The 19,376-nt window shown below is 36.4% G+C and overlaps 1 protein-coding gene across 4 annotated transcripts in view; it reads left to right on the top strand.

Moving 5' to 3' along the window:
• Positions 1–17,154, top strand: part of LOC149542852 (uncharacterized) — a 54,005-nt gene extending 36,851 nt beyond the window's left edge. For all 4 annotated transcript variants that reach the window (XM_089797747.1, XM_089797746.1, XM_089797748.1 and 1 more), the window contains exons 6-9: positions 15,945–16,040; positions 16,198–16,322; positions 16,454–16,472; positions 16,570–17,154. In XM_089797747.1, coding sequence (XP_089653873.1) covers positions 15,945–16,040; positions 16,198–16,322; positions 16,454–16,472; positions 16,570–16,827 — 498 coding nt within the window. In that variant the 3' untranslated portion in view covers positions 16,828–17,154. The remainder of the gene's footprint in view (positions 1–15,944; positions 16,041–16,197; positions 16,323–16,453; positions 16,473–16,569) is intronic.
• Positions 17,155–19,376: the final 2,222 nt, after the last annotated feature.

Genomic DNA, 19,376 nt, shown 5'->3' with positions numbered 1-19,376 from the left:
TCACTTCTACTGGATTGCGCGATAGACATTGTTATGCTAGGGCTATACTGCAAATTGTCTCAACTGCTTGGTAAACACTGTGTAGCTCGGCATGAACTATAAACTGACTGTTTAGCTCGGTAGCAATTGAAACACTTGGTTAACATTGTTGGATGAATGATAAGCTTGGTAGCAACTGTAGAGCTCGGTAGCAATGTAACCAACTGATTAAATGTTGAGTCACTAACAGACAAATTGACCTTGATGTCAACAACTAAACCATTGTAAACAAAACCATTTATAAAGGCATAAATATAAAAGTGTCAAATAAAAAGGGGTTTGATATACTCTTCCCCTTGTGAGTCACCATCCTCGATGATCTAAAAACCAACGCAAAAAAGAATCTTAACAGTAATAGTTCAACTAAACTATTTGATTGAATACATTACAAAGGTGTGGAATTTTTGATGGATCTCATTGTAATCTTCCCACATGGCACTGTCTTTGAAATATTGGTCCCACTGGACCTTGCATTGATTAACCTCTTTTTTATGCAGGCGTATTCTACACACCTCTAGTACCCTGACGGGTTCGACCATGACCACCCCAGGATTTCGGATTTGCAAGCAGTTCCAATCGATCATATGAGAAAAGTTAGAGACATACTTTTTGAGATAAGAGACTTGAAAAACATTGTGCATCCCGAACAAAGCTAGAGGTAGAGCAATTCTGTGAGTGACCAGGTTGATTACTTCTAGGATTTCAAAAGGGCCAACATATCTTGGAGCTAATGTGGATGATTTACCAAAAGTTACAGCACTTTTTTGAGGTTTAACCCTTAATAACACCTTGTCTCTGACTGTGAAGTGTTGAGGCGTTCACTTGGCATCGATTTCTGATAACATTTCTGGTCTAAGCACCACCTTGTCTTCCAGTCTATCCCAACTGATAGGTGTCTTGCACTTTCTGCCATAGAGTGCCTCGAAAGAGGCCATCGTAATTGACGATTGGTAAGTATTATTGTATGCAAACTCCACTAGTGGTAATAGTCTTCCCACTTGTATTGCCGATCCGTGCAATACATCCGGAGTAAAACCTCCAATATTTGGTTCACTCTTTCTGTTTGCCCATCTGTTTCAAGATGATATGCTGAACTTATATTTAATTGAGTACCCAAGTCTGAGAAAAGGCTCTGCCAAAATTTGGAGGTCATCCGAGCGTCTTGATATGAAATTATCTTTTTTGGTATGCCATGGAGCCTAAATATTTCTTGCACAAATTTGCGTGTGATAACTTGGGCTCCATCGGTTAGGTTACTTGGAATAAAATGGGCTACTTTGGAAAGTCTATCTATGACTACTAATATCATGTTGTGTTTATTTTGTAACATAGGTAGCCCTTGAACGAAATCCATACTGATGATTTGCCACTTCCATACGGGAATGGCATGCTTGTGGAGTATGCCACAAACTTGGTTGCATCCCTCTTCATACCCTTCCAGAAGTACAAAGGTCAGATATCTGCTAATAACTTTCTAACCCTCGGATGCTCGGAGTACGGTGCTGCATGAGTTTCATGGAAAACTAGGTTCCTTAATTCCGGGGAGTCGGGAATGTATATCCACCCTTGAAATCTGAGCGTCCCATCTGTTTCGAAGTAGAATTCGTCATAATAGTGATCTTGGGGATTCTCTTGCAGTGCCTTTTTAACTTGATTCTAGTATTTATCATTGCAATACCCTGCTACAATTTGCTGTTTGAAATTTGTCTGAATGGATGTCATGGCAGTCACATGACACCTTCGACTCAAGGCATCAACTACCTTGTTTTCTTTCCCTTTTATATAACTGATTTCAAAATCAAAATCCAAGATCAGTACTAGCCACCGCCTTTGTCGTGCGTTCAAATTTGGTTGAGTAAAGATATACTTCAACCCTTGATGGTCTGATCTCAACTCAAATGTTTTCCCCATTAGATAGTGTCTCCATTTTTGTAGTGCATGAACTATGGCAGCTTGTTCTAAATCATGAGGTGCATAATTGCCCTCATAATTTTTGAGTTTTTGTGATTCAAATGCTATTACATGCCCATCTTGCATGAGTACTGTACCAAGTCCTTCGCTCGATACATCTGTAACCACAACTAATTGTCCTTCGGGGTCTGACACCTTTAAAATCGGAGCAATAGTTAGTTTTTCCTTGAGTAATTCAAAGGCCCGTTGACACTTGCTTGTCCATTCACACCTCTTACCCTTTTGTTGAAGGGAAGTAAATGGAAAGGAAACTTGTGAGAAATTTAGGACGAGTTTCCAGTAGTATTCGGCTAGACCCATGAAGCTTTTGACCTCCTGAATGCTCCTAGGTGCCAACTATTCTGCTATAGCTTTAATCTTGGCAGGATCAATGACTATTCTGTTTTTGGATATTATATGGCCAAGGTATTGGATTTCCTGTCAAAAGAATGCACATTTTGACGATTTCCCATATAATTTATGTTCTCTTAGGCATCGAAGAACAAAGTGTATATGTTGTAGGTGTTCTTCCTCGTCTTTTGAATAGATAAGAATGTCATCAAGAATCACCAGATTAAATTTGTCCAAACAATCATGAAAGATATCGTTCATTAAGTTAATAAAGGTAGCTGGTGCATTAGTCAATCCAAAAGGAAGGACAATGAACTCGTAATGACCGTACCAAGTTCTGAAGGTTGTTTTATGGATGCCTTCATCTTTCAGAACCTACTGGTAGTGTCTCAAAGTTCTGTCTTTCTTCACAAAGAATACTGGTGCCCCCAAGGGTGAAAAACTAGTTTTGATCAAACCTTTATCTAATAATTCCTGAAGTTGTGCCTTAAGTTCAACTAACTCAGCTATAGTCATTCGATATGGTGCCTTCAATATAGGTTTGGCCTTGGGTATTAGGTCAGTGGAGAAGTCAAATACCCGTTTTAGGGGCATCCTGGGTAAGTCCTTGGGAAAAACATCTTTGAAATCCCTTAAGAAAGGGTACTTTTCCTTGAGTGTTTCCTTTTGCTCTTGATTTGCTGCGACTCCCATATCAAAGATTATGTGTTCACTTGAGTGAATGACTTCAACGGGTCCTGCCACCTCTTCCATTTTGACCATGAATAGCAAGCAACCCTTCTTTTCACTCCTAAGTTGGGATGTCGAAAGTTGTTGGGGTCTCACATCCTGCTTAACTCCTTGTATGACTACGGTTTTGCCCTGGTCATCAATACATTCCACCCTTTTTGTGAAACAATCCACTTGAGCCTTGTGGTGCCACAACCATTTGATTCCTAGAATGATATTGTATGAGCCTAAAGGTGCTACATATAAGTTGACTTTAGTAGAAAACCCTGAAAATTCCAACTTGGCCTCTAACAAACATTGCTCTACTCGAGCTTTGGACTGGTTTGCATATTCCACAGTCCAGGGTTTCCCCATGAACCTAGTTCATTTCAAAAACCGACTTATGATTCTAGGACTAATGAAAATTTTTGTGGCTCCACTATCTATAAGAATGGATACAGAGTTTCCATAGAGTGTACTTGTAATTTCTATTGGTGCCCCCTGAAAATTTGCTTGTTTGTCATTCACTACTGCGTGAATCCTTTGTTGAAATGCATTCTGTTGGCTTGGGAGTGGAGTTTTCTGTGCTGGGCATTCTGGTTCCTTTGTGGGCATTGGTTGGCATAATGTTCGCCACCACATGTAAAGCGTCTACCAAGGGGTCCTTTTTTCTCTCCTGCCTTGTTTGCTGGTCTAGTACTCTTCTGACCACTCGCTTGTCCTTTTTTGTTATCCTGATTCTCATAAGCACTACTTTTGCCCTTCTTGTCAGTCCGATCAATGAATGACTCCTTTTCTGATTTGCGTTTGTGGAACTTTTGATTACGGTTCCATCTGTCCTTTCCTTGTTTTTAATCCCTAATTGAATCATCCCTTTTTAATTTTATTCTTGACGGATTGCTTTCTCATATGCCTCCTTAGTGGAAATTGGGCAAAGCATGTCCATGGGTCCTCCTATCTTGTTGTTGAGTCCCATGATGTATTTCCGGAGCTGGTATGTCTTGTTGTCTTGCAACTCAGGTGTATACTTTAACAACTTGTTAAATTTTTCGATGTACTCATGCACCGATTTGTCCCTTTGTCTAAGGTCTTGGAATTCAGCTACCTTCTGTTCATAGAATAACTATGGGAGCCACCTCTTCTTAAAGAGTTGAACAAATTGTGACCTAGTAGTTGACGTTCAAGTTAATCTTAACTCTACTTTCTTGCTCTCCCACCAACTGACAGCTTCCCCTATTAGCTGGTAAGATCCCCTCATTACTTTCTCTACCTCATTACAGTCCTGGATTTCAAATTACTTTTCTATACCTATTAGCGAAGCTTCTGCCACTTCCCTAGATGCTGGTCTGTCAAATTGAGGTGGTTTAACCTTTTTCATGCCCTCGATCATGATTCCCCTGTGTTATGAACCTTGTGGTCAGAATGTTTTCCTTTATGCGTCTATGTGTGGTGAGAGTGCTCCATTTCTTGTTCTTGTTTGTTTGAGTGAGTGTGGTGGTGTTCACAATCATACTGGTTTCTAAATTCGGACTCCTTGTTCTTGGACCCCTCTACGGTTGTCGAGAGTGTCTAGTCAATCCTAGTGCTGCATCATCATTGTGAACAATTGATCCAACTTCTGTGACGATGAATTAGATATTCCATCGTGACTTGGTAATTTATGTTCGAGTTAATCTTAACTCTACTTTCTTGCTCTCCCACCTACTGACAACTTCCCCTGTTAGCTGGTAAGATCCCCTCATTACTTTCTCTACCTCATTATAGTCCTGGATTTCAAAGTACTTTTCTATACCTATTAGCCAAGCTTTTGCCACTTCCCTAGATGCTGGTCTCTCAAATTGAGGTGGTTTGACCTTTTTCATGTCCTCGGTCATGATTCCCCCCATGCTATGAACCTTGTGGTCAGAATGTTTTCCTTTATGGGTCTATGTATGGTGAGAGTGCTCCATTTCTTGTTCTTGTCTGTTTGAGTGAGTGTGGTGAGAGTGTTCACAATCACACTGGTTTCTAAATTCAGACTCCTTGTTCTTAGATCCCTCTACGGTCGTCAAGAGTGTCTAGTCGGTCCTGGGTTTGCATCATCATTGCATTTTGTATTGGAGGATATAGAGATGAGGCAGGGTGTGACATTACTTTAGTAGATGACTGTCAGTTGTTATTAAGAATGTAGTGGCAATATGATCAAAATGTACAGAATGCTATCACTGTCAAGAAGTATGGGAACAAGTTTGAGTTACTTCCCATGAAGGAGGATGAGGAGATAGAGAAGGGCAATGTGTTGCGAACAAAGGAGTTTGTCAAGTAGGTGGGAGAATTATAGGATTTTTATGCAATAGTAGTTAGGCTTGAACAAATAGAGAATAAGTTTTCTTGTTGCTAAAGGATGTATAATTAATTGTTTAATGGATGCTAGGTAGATGTTTTCCATGAATGTCTCACATTGCTTGACGATCTAATTCCAGGTTTGGGTTTGGATTTCTAGGTGACTTTGGAGCTTTCAAGACTTGGAGCATTCTTGCACTTGCATTTCATACTTGCATTCTCATAGTAGTTTCATGGCAAAGCTAGTTTACCTTTCTTTTATGCTTTAGAGTAGCTCACATAGCTTAAGTAGGAAGACTTGTAACTCTTCATATTTGATTAGCTTAGCTTGCATCTTGCATTTCATGTTAGTGTAGCTTTGCATTGTGATTCTTGGATGCTAGTACTCTTGCTCCCATCTTTGAATCTCTCATTCTAAAGTGCACCTTGCAAGGGTTGCATAGCTTGGTTCATTTGAGAGGCACCATATTACCATTTGTACCTTTGCACGTCATAGATAGAGAGCTATAAGCCGCCTCTTGAGATGCGCTCTTTCATGGGTATTCTCATTGGAATACAAGTGTTGGTGAAATTGAGAAAATGCTTGCTGATGAAGTAGCTATCATATTTGAGATTTTTGATATCTTAAGGTGGGTTGTAGGTGAATATGGAGGAGGTCCATACAATTGAGTGATGTGTACCAATGAAGGTTTGAAATTTCTGTGGATTGGAATTTTTTGTTTGAAGTTCATTAGGAATTTTAGTGATTTCTGTGTACCCTTGATGCAGTACGTTTGAAAAGTCAGCTTTGAGTAAATGAATACTATTACTAGGAGTCTCATGCTCTCGAAGGTGTCAAAGGAGCTTGTACTTATGCACCCAAAACTTGGAAAGCCATTCCAAGTCAATTGTGATGCTAGTGAAACGATAGTTGTTAAATTGAGTTAGAAGGGTGAATCAATCATGTATTTTAACAAAAGTTTAGGTCTAGACAATGATAATTTGCCTATGACCAAGAATTTTATGCTCTAGTACAAGCATACACAAGTAGAGATATTACTTGCTACTATTGAGATCTGTGTTTCTCACAATCTACTAGGTGTTGAAGTTTTATAAAAAATCCAGCATAGTTAAGTTTTTAAGTTCTAGGGAAATGATAGTTGTTGAGAAATTGATTTAGGAGGGTGAACCATTCATGTGTTTCAGCGAAAAGTTTTAGCTAAACAATGATAATTTGCCTATGACCAAACAATTCTGTGATCTAATCATGTATCGCAAGTTCTACACAAGTAGAGATATTACTTGCTACAATCAGAATTTGTGTTGCTTACAAACCACCAGATATTGAATCCTATCAAAAATTAAGCAAGCTTAACCATTGGTACATGAAGTAGGTGTAATATTTGTAGGGTTACTCTTTTGTATTAAATCATCATCTAAGCAAGACAAAGAAGGTTGTAGATTCATTAAGAATGAGGGTGGCATAATCGTCTAAAATGATGATTGAACTATCGTGCACAGAAAGGTGATGAAGGATTTGAATGATGTAAAGTCACATTTTGCAATACATAGCACCCATGTATAGAACCCTAGATTGGAGATCGAGGCCCATATGAGGAGTACTTTGCACGAGAGGGATAGTTCAAGAAATTAGGAGGTGACAATTGTGCGTTTTGCAAAATTACATTGAGGAAGAACAACATTAGAGAGTGGCATAAAGGTGCCAATGGACACTCGTGTAAATAAAACATAGTCCATGTTGGAGGAAGGTATTGTTGACCAAGTTTGCACAAAGATGTGCGTGAGTTTCAGGAGAGGTGCAAGGCTTTCCAAATGAATTGCTGAAGCTTGAACACTTTGTTATACAAGCCATTGTACGTGCTAGATTTGTTAAGAATGAGGTGAGCATACTTCTCTAAAATGATGATTGAACTAGTGTGTATGAAGGCGATGAAGGATTTGAATTGTGTAGTCACATTTTGAAATACATAGCACACATGTATAGAGCCCTAGGTTGGAGATCAAGGCCCATATGTGGAGTACTTTGCACAAGAGAGATACTTGTTTAGGAAATTGGGAGGTGACAATTGTGCATCTTGCAAAATTACATGAGGAAGAATGACATTAGAGAGTGGCACAAAGGTGACCAATGGACACTTTTGCGTAAACAAAACATAGTTCATGCTGGAGGAAGGTATTTTTGATCAAGTTTCTACAAAGATGTGTGTGAATTTTAGGAGAGGTGCAAGATATTATGGTAAAATAATGATCTATATATACAAGTATACACAAGAATGTTTCTATAATGAACAAAGAGAAAAACAAAAACATTTTAAAGAGAGAGAGAGTTTCCATATTGAATAGAGAGAGAATATGGAAACATAGAAGAAGAGTGACCATTAGAAATAGAAGTAAATCTACGGAAGTGAGAGAAACAAAAATAAAGAGATTTAACTCTAATACAAGATTTTCCAAACTAATTGCTGAAGTTTGTACACTATGTTGGACAAGTCATTGTACATGCTAGGTAGATTGTGGATGGAATAATTCATGAATATTGTCGATGGATCGTCAGATACTTTGAGGAGCAATGACTATCTTTATAATAGTGGACAAGTTTTCTAAGAAGGCATACTTATTTCTTGTGAGAAGTTGAATGACACATGTAACACAGACTTGTCCTTCAAGGAGATAGGTTGATTGAATTCGTCGTGTTGCTAGGTAGTGTCACATTAGATTGTGACACAGAGTGTTCTAGCTAGTTTTGGTGCACTTTGTAAAATATAACAGACAAACAACTCAATTGAATCTCTACATATCATTCCCTTAGGAATAGACACATAGACATTGTTAATTGGAGCTTCCGCAATGTGCTTAAGTTTTTGGTAGGAGGAAAACCTATCAAATGGAGCCTTCACAATGTTCTTAAATGTTTGGTAAGAGATTGTAATGTTCCCTAATAATGCGATCATCCACTTCTAATGTGACCTTGGAATATAAGTTTTTAATAAGGTCATGAATGTAAATAATTTAATTAATTAATATTATCCCTCAAAAGTAAATCATAAATATAGTGTTATTTATTTAATTTAACAAAATATTAAAGTGACTTAATGGTGAGTTTAGTGAAAAGTTAATTAAGTCACTTTATTGTCATTTCCTTAAGTTCAAATCAAATGAAAAGAGGGGAAATATAATAAACAAAAGAAAGGGAAATGAAGAGACAAGTAGGGGGAACGCCAAAAGTCTCTGCAGTTGGTTGTAAAAGAAGAATGAGAGGCTCGTTCTGTTTATGCTTGGTTTTATGAATTTCTTTTGGAAGAGCTTTGAGAGCTTCTTATTTCAGTTTTAGTTTCCCGAGGAGGGTAACCCTTGGGACTACTCTTGAATTGGATGGAAAACTCAATTCAGGTTGGAAATATTATTTCAGGTATTTCACATTGTTTCTGCAAGTAACGTTGTGAAGTCTCTATAGAGTCAAGACTCCAAACTGCAAAGATATTGAAGTCTATTTTTATTCATTTTGAAATCTTATTAGAGGGTGAATAAAATTTATCTTAGCTTCTTAAGATAACTAAATTATATAGATTTTTTGAAGGTTCAGTTTTAAGGTTCCTTAATCTGCTTGAGATGTGTTTTTGGAGTGGATTATTATATTTTTGATTGGAAATGAATTCCGAGCACTCAAACAGTGATGGATTAAATTCTTCCCTTGAGCTCAAACAAAGGCCGACTTTCTGAAATTTGCGGAGGTATTCGTCTCGCAATAGATTTTTTCTATACTTTTTCTTCCACCTGGTTTGTGTAGCTGGTCTGGTTATTTCTATTCTGTATGGAACAGCATCCAGTTGAGGGACGAACTCCCTATGTAAAGTGCCAAGTTCTCATTATGTTTGCTTGAGACTGATCTCCTCTCCCTGTGGTTGGAGCTAATGAATGTTGGGACTCTTGAGAGTATGTGTGCTTAGAAAGAGCTTGGGAGATGGAAGACTCTGTTATAGGAATGGACTGACATTGTTATGGAGTTCACTGGTAGAGTTGGAACAGTTTTCTCTTAATCCCTTGGCATGAGAACTTTTAGTGTTAGCAATGTGAATGTGACAAACAGGGAACATGAAGTATACGTCCTGTAGCAGACCATTCTGTATTGACGGTCTTAAGCAATTTATTGAGATGCACTTTCAAACTTGTTCAAGAGCCATGACTTGCTGTTTGGTCCACCCAGTCTTAATGGAGGATTCATTAAGTTTTTAACTGATGTTATATGGATTTCATCCTTGGCATATACAGAATTGTGACTTGGCGGGGCACTGTTAAAGTGGTTGTTGGAGAATACTGTCACAAACCCATGTAACATCAAACCAGATTTTGGGATCACAGAAAAATCAGTCACAGAGGGAGGGGAAGAACATGAGTAAAGCAGCATACAAACTCAATGCTCCAGAACAAAGCAGTGCCTAGTGTTGGGGTATTGAGTGAAGGCTCCAACAGCAGCAGGCGCATCTTCCTGAGTTGTACAGTTTATGATACAAGCACGACTAAGGTGCCATTGTTTCTTCTCTTCCTGTTATTTTGTTGCAGCAAATTAAGGGACAGATTTAGGGTTTTGTTGCTATTCAGAAAATTAGATTCAGTCATTCAATTCGAGAATAATTTTCTCTCAGATGCATCAGTTGTTGGACTCCTTGGAAGATAATGCATGTTTTCTTTATTATTATGGTAAATTCTGTTATAAACTGAAGCAAATGAACCCCTTAGGAAAAGAGTTATGTTACCAGAGTACAAGGCAAAAATAATTTGTAATTGACAGGGTTATACAGAGATAAGCCTATTTAGTGACTATGCTGGCACAAGTGGAGTTTGTTTACAACAACTTGGCAAATACATTGTCAGCAAAGGTGCCATTTGAAGTGTGTGATAAGGGACATCCATGTGAGGGGACACAAATCTGTTGTTTCTTATTATGCAGCTTGGAGTAAATTGATATAGTACGTTTGTGGTACTGCAAATTTAGCTATATTTACTTTAATCTTGATCTCATAACCAAACTAATATGCTGACTTCTAATTTCTGAATATCATATTCCAGAAGCATAGGTTCATGTCTGATTATAAGAGGCTCTTGTTTGCACAAAGGAACAATCAGTGAAAGACTTTCGATTCTATCTTTGAATATAAACATCGTGAGAAGATGAATCATTCGCTTCTTCACTAAAATAAGACATCTGACTACCCAAATTTTCATTTCTATCTTCATCTGATGTGTCCAGTCTATCAGATCAGCTCTGGATTGATGAAGCTACAGGAGTTTGATAATTTCATCCTTGAAAGAGAATTATTTGAAAGTGGGATAATTAATTACGGTCTCTCGTAGCATTTCCTCTTCATGATGGTTATCAAGAAACTGAAATAACAAGTAAAAAGATTGGATTGTTCAGTTTCTTTCACATTGAATTGACTTTTGACCTTTTCAGCTTCATCAGTCAGTGCATGTTTTCAATATCCTCAGAGGTAAATGCATCCATGTCTAAAGAAAGAAGTAGTGTCTGCAAATGTTCACTCATATGTCTTTTACTTTTAGTGTGATCCACAAAGCTCTATGCAGCTTCATCATGAGCATCTTTTTACATTAGTGTCCATGTTACATTGATCTTCAAACTGTTCTTCACCTTTTATACTGATTGCATCCTCTTTGATGTTTCTTCATTAACATTAAAAGTAAAAGCTTTTGGTTTATGAGTTAACACAGGCACAAACATGACGCCATTTCTATTTTGTTTAATGTGAACATCACTATCACAAGAGTCATCACTAACTGTATTGATTTCGATATCTGGAGTGGAGCCATTTAATTCCATGGCCAATAAAGGGCAAAGTACAATATCATATCCACATAAGAAGTCATTGTCTCAAGCTTCAAGAAAGAATTAGTGTCTACAAATGTTCACTCACAGTGTACAAATGTTCACTCACACGTCTTTTACTTTTAGTGTGATCCACAAAGCTCTATGCAGCTTCATCATGAGCATCTTTTAACTTTTACATTAGTGTCCATGTTACTTTGATCTTCAAACTGTTCTTCACCTTTTATATTGATTGCATCTCTCTTTGATGTTTCTTCATTAACATTAAAAGTAAAAGCTTTTGATTTATGAGTTAACGCAGGCACAAACATGATGCCATTTGTATTTTGTTTAATGTGAACATCACTGTCACAAGAGTCATCACTAACTGTATTGATTTCGATTTCCGCAGTGGAGCTATTTAATTCCATGGCCAATAAAGGGAAAAGTACAATATCATATCGACATCCACATAAGAAGTCATTGTCTCAAGCTTCAAGATACCGATTTGGGATAAATACCTCGTTATCATGCAAACAACTGCTTTCCTGATTTAGCTGATAAATGTCAGCCTGGTGCTAACTGTCAGCTGGTAGTTCCTCATTGTTTTCATAACCTTCTTTAATATCCTCAACATGTTCTTTTTTCCTTTTCATTCCTTGATCTGTCATTTTCATAACAAAAACTCTCTTTTTGAGCAGTTATCGAGTGTGCATACATCGTTTCCTTTACTTGCAGCAGATCTTTCCATTGTGCCCTCCAAGAAATCTTAAAGCTTTGTATTTATGTTGCACAGAGTCTGAAAATGGTTGTTGATGATCTGTCTTTGAGTTCTTTTTCAATTTGATCTTCAACATTTCTTCCCATCAGACAAATTATTGAATCTTCCTGAGTACTTTCAAAGAAAAAGACTTCCATTTCAGGGGGGGATAAGAAATTAATGATTAACAATTCTTGTTTGCCTATTTTCTGATTGTGGTAGTGGAAGATTGTTCAGTATTTAAATGTCAATCTTTCTTGGCAAAATCCACAACGATGGCCTTTTTTACAAGGCACTGAAAATTCAGGCTGTTCAACTAATGCTTGTATAGAAGTCTCATTGATCAAGGAGAGAAGCTGTAAGAATCATGAAAATGGGATATATCAGGAATATCATTATTTTCTGATTCTTTTGAGCAACATAGACTTTTCTGTTTGAACCCGTAGCAAAAATAATTTCTTTCAAGTTTTTTAAGCATTTGAAATGTATGATGCAGACTTCTTATTAGAATCTTAGACTTGTAATCTTCTGTGTAATATTCTCTGCTGGATTCGGATTAAAATAATTGAATTTTGACTAACAAGGATTTCGTCAAACAGTTGTTATGTAAACAAGTTCTTGAGCAAAATTCTTATTGTATCATCATTTAAACTGTTTCCTCGAAATCAATGCTATGAAATGATTATACCAACCAAAGATGCCAGAACTCCCAGCAAATCGGGATTAGAAACTGAACTGAGAATTCAATGTTCATGCCATAATATTCATGACAGAAATCAATGCTCTTTAAGCTACATACTGAGGTTGAAAGATAGTCTTTACAACATTAGCAAACAAGCAATATAAATGATGCAAAATGAGTATAAGGTGAACAGACCCGAATTAAAGATGGATGCCGTTAAGAGAGTTTAAGTCTGCAGAATTCTCAGCCTGTTACCACTCCCAGGCACTCCATCAATCTGCCGCCTGCTACTGTGTTTTATTCTGCCAACCCATGCTGATGAAGGGGCCGACCCAGGCTGTGGAGGAAAATAGTACCAATGCATCTACCAATCATAAATGCCGCGAACATTTAGAAACTCTCCCCGTGATCATCTTCAGCCGTAGTCTCATTTCTCCAACTGTCAAAACGTCCACTGTTCAAAAACTCCCGCATTGCTGCCACTGTTCCTGTTAACCACACTCTACAACCAACTCTGAGAAAACGATAATATTCACGTGCAAGTCTTTCACTGTTGAAGTGTGCTACGCTGGTTGTCTGAGTCTCATTATCCTGTGAACACCTCTGAAGGGAAAGCACGCTGCCAGTGAGTAAATCTAAGAGGGTGAAGATTACACTTACATGAACTTTATCAAAACCTTCAGCATGGGAATGCCGACCAACTTCAAACTGGTATTCTGTAGAAGCTAATACCAACCACTGATCAGATTCTCTCCCTGATATTCAGTAATTTCAACTTCTTGCCTAACCTCCAAATACCAAATCAAATTCTAATCTGTTAGTAAACCGAGAGGCACTAGGTTTGCGTCCAGTCTCACACTTTTCCTTAAGGGGTTTCATCCTTACAAAAATCCAGTCCCATCTAAGCAACCTTTTAGGATTTGTAAAAATGACATATATTCGTTGTTCCAATCCCACTGCGAATGCCTTCCTCTTTAACTTCGAAAAGAGGAGAGGTACGGACAACTTAGCAATGTGGGATAAAAGACTATTTTGTCTTTTAGTCACTTAAGTCATTTTGTCATAAAGTGACTTATCTAACTTTATAATAACATCAAAATATTTAAATAAATCATTTAAGTCACTTGAACTTTAATATCTCTTGAAATACTTGTCTGATTGTCATGCCGTCTGAAATAGGAATCTCTCCTCATAATTTCCATGTGACCAAATACAATTTCTAAAAATAGAAAGGGTCCATCTCTATTACACCTGACTTACTATACATAGTAAGTATAGCAAATGGAGTCCAAAAGATATCGAACGAAGGCCAAAACCAAAAATCTCTGAATGTTGAAGATGAATCAATCCTCATAAAACCCTCTAACCATCCTTATTACCCTGCGAGGATCCAATATTAGGCTAATCCCTGAAATTCTGATGCTGGCAACAAATGGGGAATTACATCCTGAAGGATTTAACTGTAAACATTTTCTTTTCACCTTCAGAAAGACTTTCTTTAATACTATTCCAAAAGGAATTTGGTATCACTATCCTATCATCTACAGCAATAATCTCTTTGATTGTCAGTATAGGTTGCCTGGTACCAGACCATCCTTCCAAGATCTTTAATCCAACAGAGTCGCCAACCTCCATCCCATTGGATGTACCTTTAGATGTCTGGGAAAATAAAGCACAAACACTTCGCTTCTTTCCTTGGTAGAGTCACCAAAATCTGTCAGGGCATCGCACTAGTCTCAAATTCTCAGTCAGGTTCAGAGAACTTATCCTTTCTAGTTTTAGTTTAGTCTTTTTAAGGTTAATAATAGCTACAGAAAGCTTTAAGTTGGGCTTATAGCTATTCTGGACTTCTAATCTGCTTCTCCATCCAGCAACATTCAAGTCAATGCAATGGTGTAAAAGAACTGGAAAATGTCAACATCCAGTTGCCCTTTATCCTTCATATTATCATTCCTGCAAGTGAGCTGTGAAGTTGGGCTTTCCTCTAGGAAGTTTGTTATTAGAGCTCTGGTACTATTTTCTTGAGGTGTGACATTGTCTTTACACATGCCCCTTTCCATACATTCAAGGATTTTGTTTTTTCTGTTGGAAATGTTTTCCCTTAAATTCAACCACATTTTGCAGCCTAATTATTTCAATTCTTTGATAATCAGAGATGCCACTTCATAATGTCATTTCTCTTGTAGTGGGGCTGACAAAATGACAACCAAGCCAGATCATCTTTCTCTGGATGCTTAGAAATATTGTGCTTTCGTTTGTGCATCACACCATTATTTTTGCAAACTCTGCTGAACACTTGAGAGTAAGTGGAGAACAATTCCTTTAATCACATTTAGTTACGATTAGAATATAATTATAAAATATTAAATCTGACGGTATATTTTAATATTAAATATAGTGTTACTTTGTAATTAATTAAAATTTGTATATTCTAATAAGGTTGATATTTTTCTATTTCATAATCAATCACATGTTCATTTTTTTCCATCATTGATCAAATCAAACTTTCTTTCATAGGGCAGGCAAGTCTCTTGATTCAAGGGATAAGTTATTATGACCTTGGGTTATTTTGTCCTTGGGTTATTATGGCGGGGTTATTGTGTCCAGGGTTATTTTGGGCAGGTTATTATTTCCACATGCATCCTTGAAAACATGAACACTCTGTCCCTTTTTCTGATGATGCAGGAAGTGGGAAAAACTCCCCATTTGTGGGTTCTAATAGTAATAATGCATGCTCCCGTTCTATTATTCCTTTCTTAGGTCCTGGAAAAAACAGGGTGAGATGTCAAGGTTGTTCTGTATTAACATTGCTTAAACCTTATTTTTCCATGGTTTTGGAAGGCTTTGGAGATGTAATACAATGGCAGATATTATGGGTGAGAGACACTGTATGTCCTTTTTGATGATTATATTTCTCCAGCCAATTTGCTACAAATAGGAAATGCTGAATGGGTAAATTTGCATATGTTTTTCTTATGTAAGTGCCTAGTATACTTGCTGGAAAGTGGTGTTTTTTCTTCTTTCGGTAATTCAAGAGACATTGTGAGTCTAGAATATTACTGATACAAGATTGAATTTACCTGGATATATCATTTGAAAAGAAAAAATAGACTTTTTACAAATGATCGTACAAAGGAAAACACATCATTGCTTTTGTTGCTACACAAGAATGTACATTGTTGCCAATTCTTGTGCAGTATTCTTTATCTCATAATTGACCTCACATGTAATGTATCTGCATTCATCCTTATTCAGTAGGTGTTGTTGCATTATATAAGTTCTAGGGGCTTAATTCTTTCCTTGTATGCCAGGTGTTCTTATGCTTTGGAAATTCTGTTGCTTCCACACGCTTCCTCCTCCAAGATGAGTTCAATATCCAAACAACAGCATGTGACAATTTTATCATTGTAAGCAGTAACATATTTGTATTGCTTTTACCAATGATTATCAACTGATCAACTGGAAGCTTATCCATATCCTCCTTGACTTTATCAGAAGCAACTATTTTCTTTTGATTTATTTTTCCAACTCTGATAGTTGATATAAAATCTAATGGCATTGCAGGGGTTCATGTTGTGCCTCCAACAACTGGCCTGTATCTTCTCTATCATTGCAGCTATTGTTGGCAGTGATGAAATCCAAGCTGCTTCACAATTGTTGAACTGTTTATCAGACGGTGTTTATTGCACGTACGATAAATTAAATTACAATCTTAATTGAATATGCTTAAGCATGTATTTTGTGCCCTTGAATCTCTTAATTGGATGTGCTTAAATCATTGCTTCAAATTTAACTGGGAATTGTTTTATGTTTTCTGCAGGGTTTGTGCATGCATGCAGGTATGTGTGTCATTCATTACTAGTCGGCAATAAAGAAGCGTCTAATTCAGCATACATACACAAGTATGTCTAATTACTTGCATTGTTCTGCCTGCAGACACAACACAAAGTCGAAATGGACAAACGAGATGGCAAGTTCGGACCAGTTGAAAGGGTGATGCAAGCACCTCCAATGCAACAGATGTCTCGCATTGATCAGGCTATACCACCTCCTGTTGGATATGCTCCTTCTTATCCTTCTCAACCAGCTTATGGACAGCCTGCATATCCACAACCATATGGTTACCCAAATCAGAGCTATCCACCTCAAGGATATCCTCCTTCAGGATACCCTCCAGCAGGATATCCCAAGTAATGTTTGGGAAACCATTTATCAATGTTTTTCTGGCTTCTGGCATGTGAACGATCAAATTCTTTGAATGAATTGTACGTACTCTTCAACTATGGCGTCATATTACTGTTTTGTTAACAGTATGAACGTATTAAAATCTACTCTGTTGTATTAGTTGTGTAGGGAAACTTTGCATTTCCCTGCAGATAATAGTAAGATGATAAAGAGGCTCGTAACGTATTGCACATCGAATTAACGGTAGTTGCAGGGACCGGTACTTGTGGGTTTGAAATGTACATGTTTTTAAGGATTAAATATAATTTGGAGTGTGTAAAGTGGTTTATTTGGAAACGCCTATTAACTATAGAAAGATTAAATCTTGCATGATGTCTGAAAGGGAGGTACCTGATGAAAGCAGAGGAACCTCTTAAATGGCAGGTTGTATTAGTAGCCACTATGTATGGTTTCCACCCCATTCTTGAAAGTCTCCTTCAACAGCAACAATGCACACATTTAATTTTATACATAGGTCTAAAGAAATGCACAAATGTTGAGATGTTTCATGCTTTTCGGGAAATTTAGGTACCAAATTGTTCAAAGCATACATAATGAGACGAGGGAAGATGTTACCTTTTCGGGCAATTGCATCCTGAAAGGAATTTTATGAGTAGATAACTATACACACTATTTGTTTGATTAGTATCGACTTTCTCATACGATTTCTGATTTTAAGTACTATCGGCCAGTATTTATGTCGGGCTTAGTATTAGATATAAAATTGTGCGACGAAGTACGAGTACAGAATGGTGATTTTCTTTGAAGCTACATTTAGTTGCTGGGATAGGGATGGTGTTGGGGACACTATTCAGGGAAAAAAATATAGGAAATTTTAAATATTTAAATGGTATATTAATAAGGTTTTTATTCCATAGGATCACAATATATGATATTAAAGTTCGTTGATATTTTATAAGAGTTGGTAAATAGATTAACAATAAGAGTTGATGAATAGATTAACAAAATAAATTAGTTTTATTTTGACTGTATAATGTAGATAAAAATTGTACCAAAATGTCTAAGGTTGCACAATTTGTCTAAACATGATAAAATATAGAAAATATTTTACTCTTTCTAATGGACATTTATTAATATTGCATCAAATAGGAGAGTCCAAGCTACTCTTATTTTTAAAAGCCATCTAATGGAACACCAACCAATTCTTTATGTGTCACATTGGCAATCTATGTGGTATTTGTGAGACCAACAAATCATACTAAAGCTCGAGTTTGATGATACTTGAGTTTCGTCAATTTTGAAGTTGCAAGGTGCTATGCACTCCGATTAGCTTTGTATTAGTAATGGTTTGTGGTAAGGTGCATGCTTATAATTTGTAATGCCTTAGAAGTAGTGCCTTAGGTAAGCCTCCATGTTCTAGTAGAGCCAAAATTTGAAGGAGGTTTACCAACATTAGAAAATTAATGCATTGTTTTCCAATCCTATCATATATTTGAAGTTCTTGTTTTATTGTATGAAGTTTAAAACTTCTTGCTCTTATGAGAACTAACTTTAGGGAGTTGAGACATACAATTATGTGCATCAACAAAACTTTTTTGACAAAAAGTTCTTAAACAAAACGACCATTTTTTCAACTTCCTCCAATGGAGAAAATTGACCATCATTTACAACTAGATCATCTATCCCATTTGTAGTTTTTATGCATGATTGTGAGTATGCAAAACAATAGAATTTAGGTAAAATCCCATGATAGAGGGTTATGAGCTTTGGACATCATGGTTTTGTCTAAAATCACATATTTAATTGAAAACATAATGATTAAGGCTTGAGAAGTTCTATACGAATGAATTAATTGAAGAGAGTTAGATCAAATCCATTGCTCCAATTATTCTATCTTAAGGCATACCTAACAAACAACTTCTTTACCTTATAAGGGTCAAATGAATTCATTTCATTTAGGTTATATGTTTTGTAAATTTGTAGATCTTATTTTGAGTTTTCCAAAAAAGTATAATTGTGAATGATATTTAATTTTAATAATAAAATAATTTTTAATTTATTGTGAATGTAGGTTATCAAGTTTTAGTTTCACATGTGGAAAAATACAAAAATAACGAAAAATTGTAAAAATAAAATTTCCTAAAATATTGATATTATCAGTCAACACATAAAGTTAATTCAAATGCATAACTTTTTAATTTATGATGATATGCACCTCTATCCAATTTACAATTACTTTTGACTTCAAAATTAACAAAAAATATAGATAATGAGAATCATGAAAAAAATCCTTAGACAAGATATCATTGTGACATCATAATTTTATTCTTTCTATAACAAATTGTTATGTATAATATCATAGACACCACTTTTGATAAATATGATTATTATTTAAAACATATTATAAAAAATTACATGAAAAATATGCATAATTTTTTTAATTAAAAATAAATATAATCAACATAACGAGTCTCCAAATCAATGGCTATGTCACATCTTGAAAATCTTTATGATTTAATTGTTGTAATTGCTTGAAAATTAAGATTTGGTGCAAAATA

This window comes from Cupressus sempervirens, chromosome 8 (assembly GCF_028749045.1).
Source record: "Cupressus sempervirens isolate cs-2001-9-10 chromosome 8, ASM2874904v1, whole genome shotgun sequence".
NCBI classification, from domain to species: domain Eukaryota; kingdom Viridiplantae; phylum Streptophyta; class Pinopsida; order Cupressales; family Cupressaceae; genus Cupressus; species Cupressus sempervirens.
This window is presented reverse-complemented; position numbering and strand designations above follow the sequence as displayed.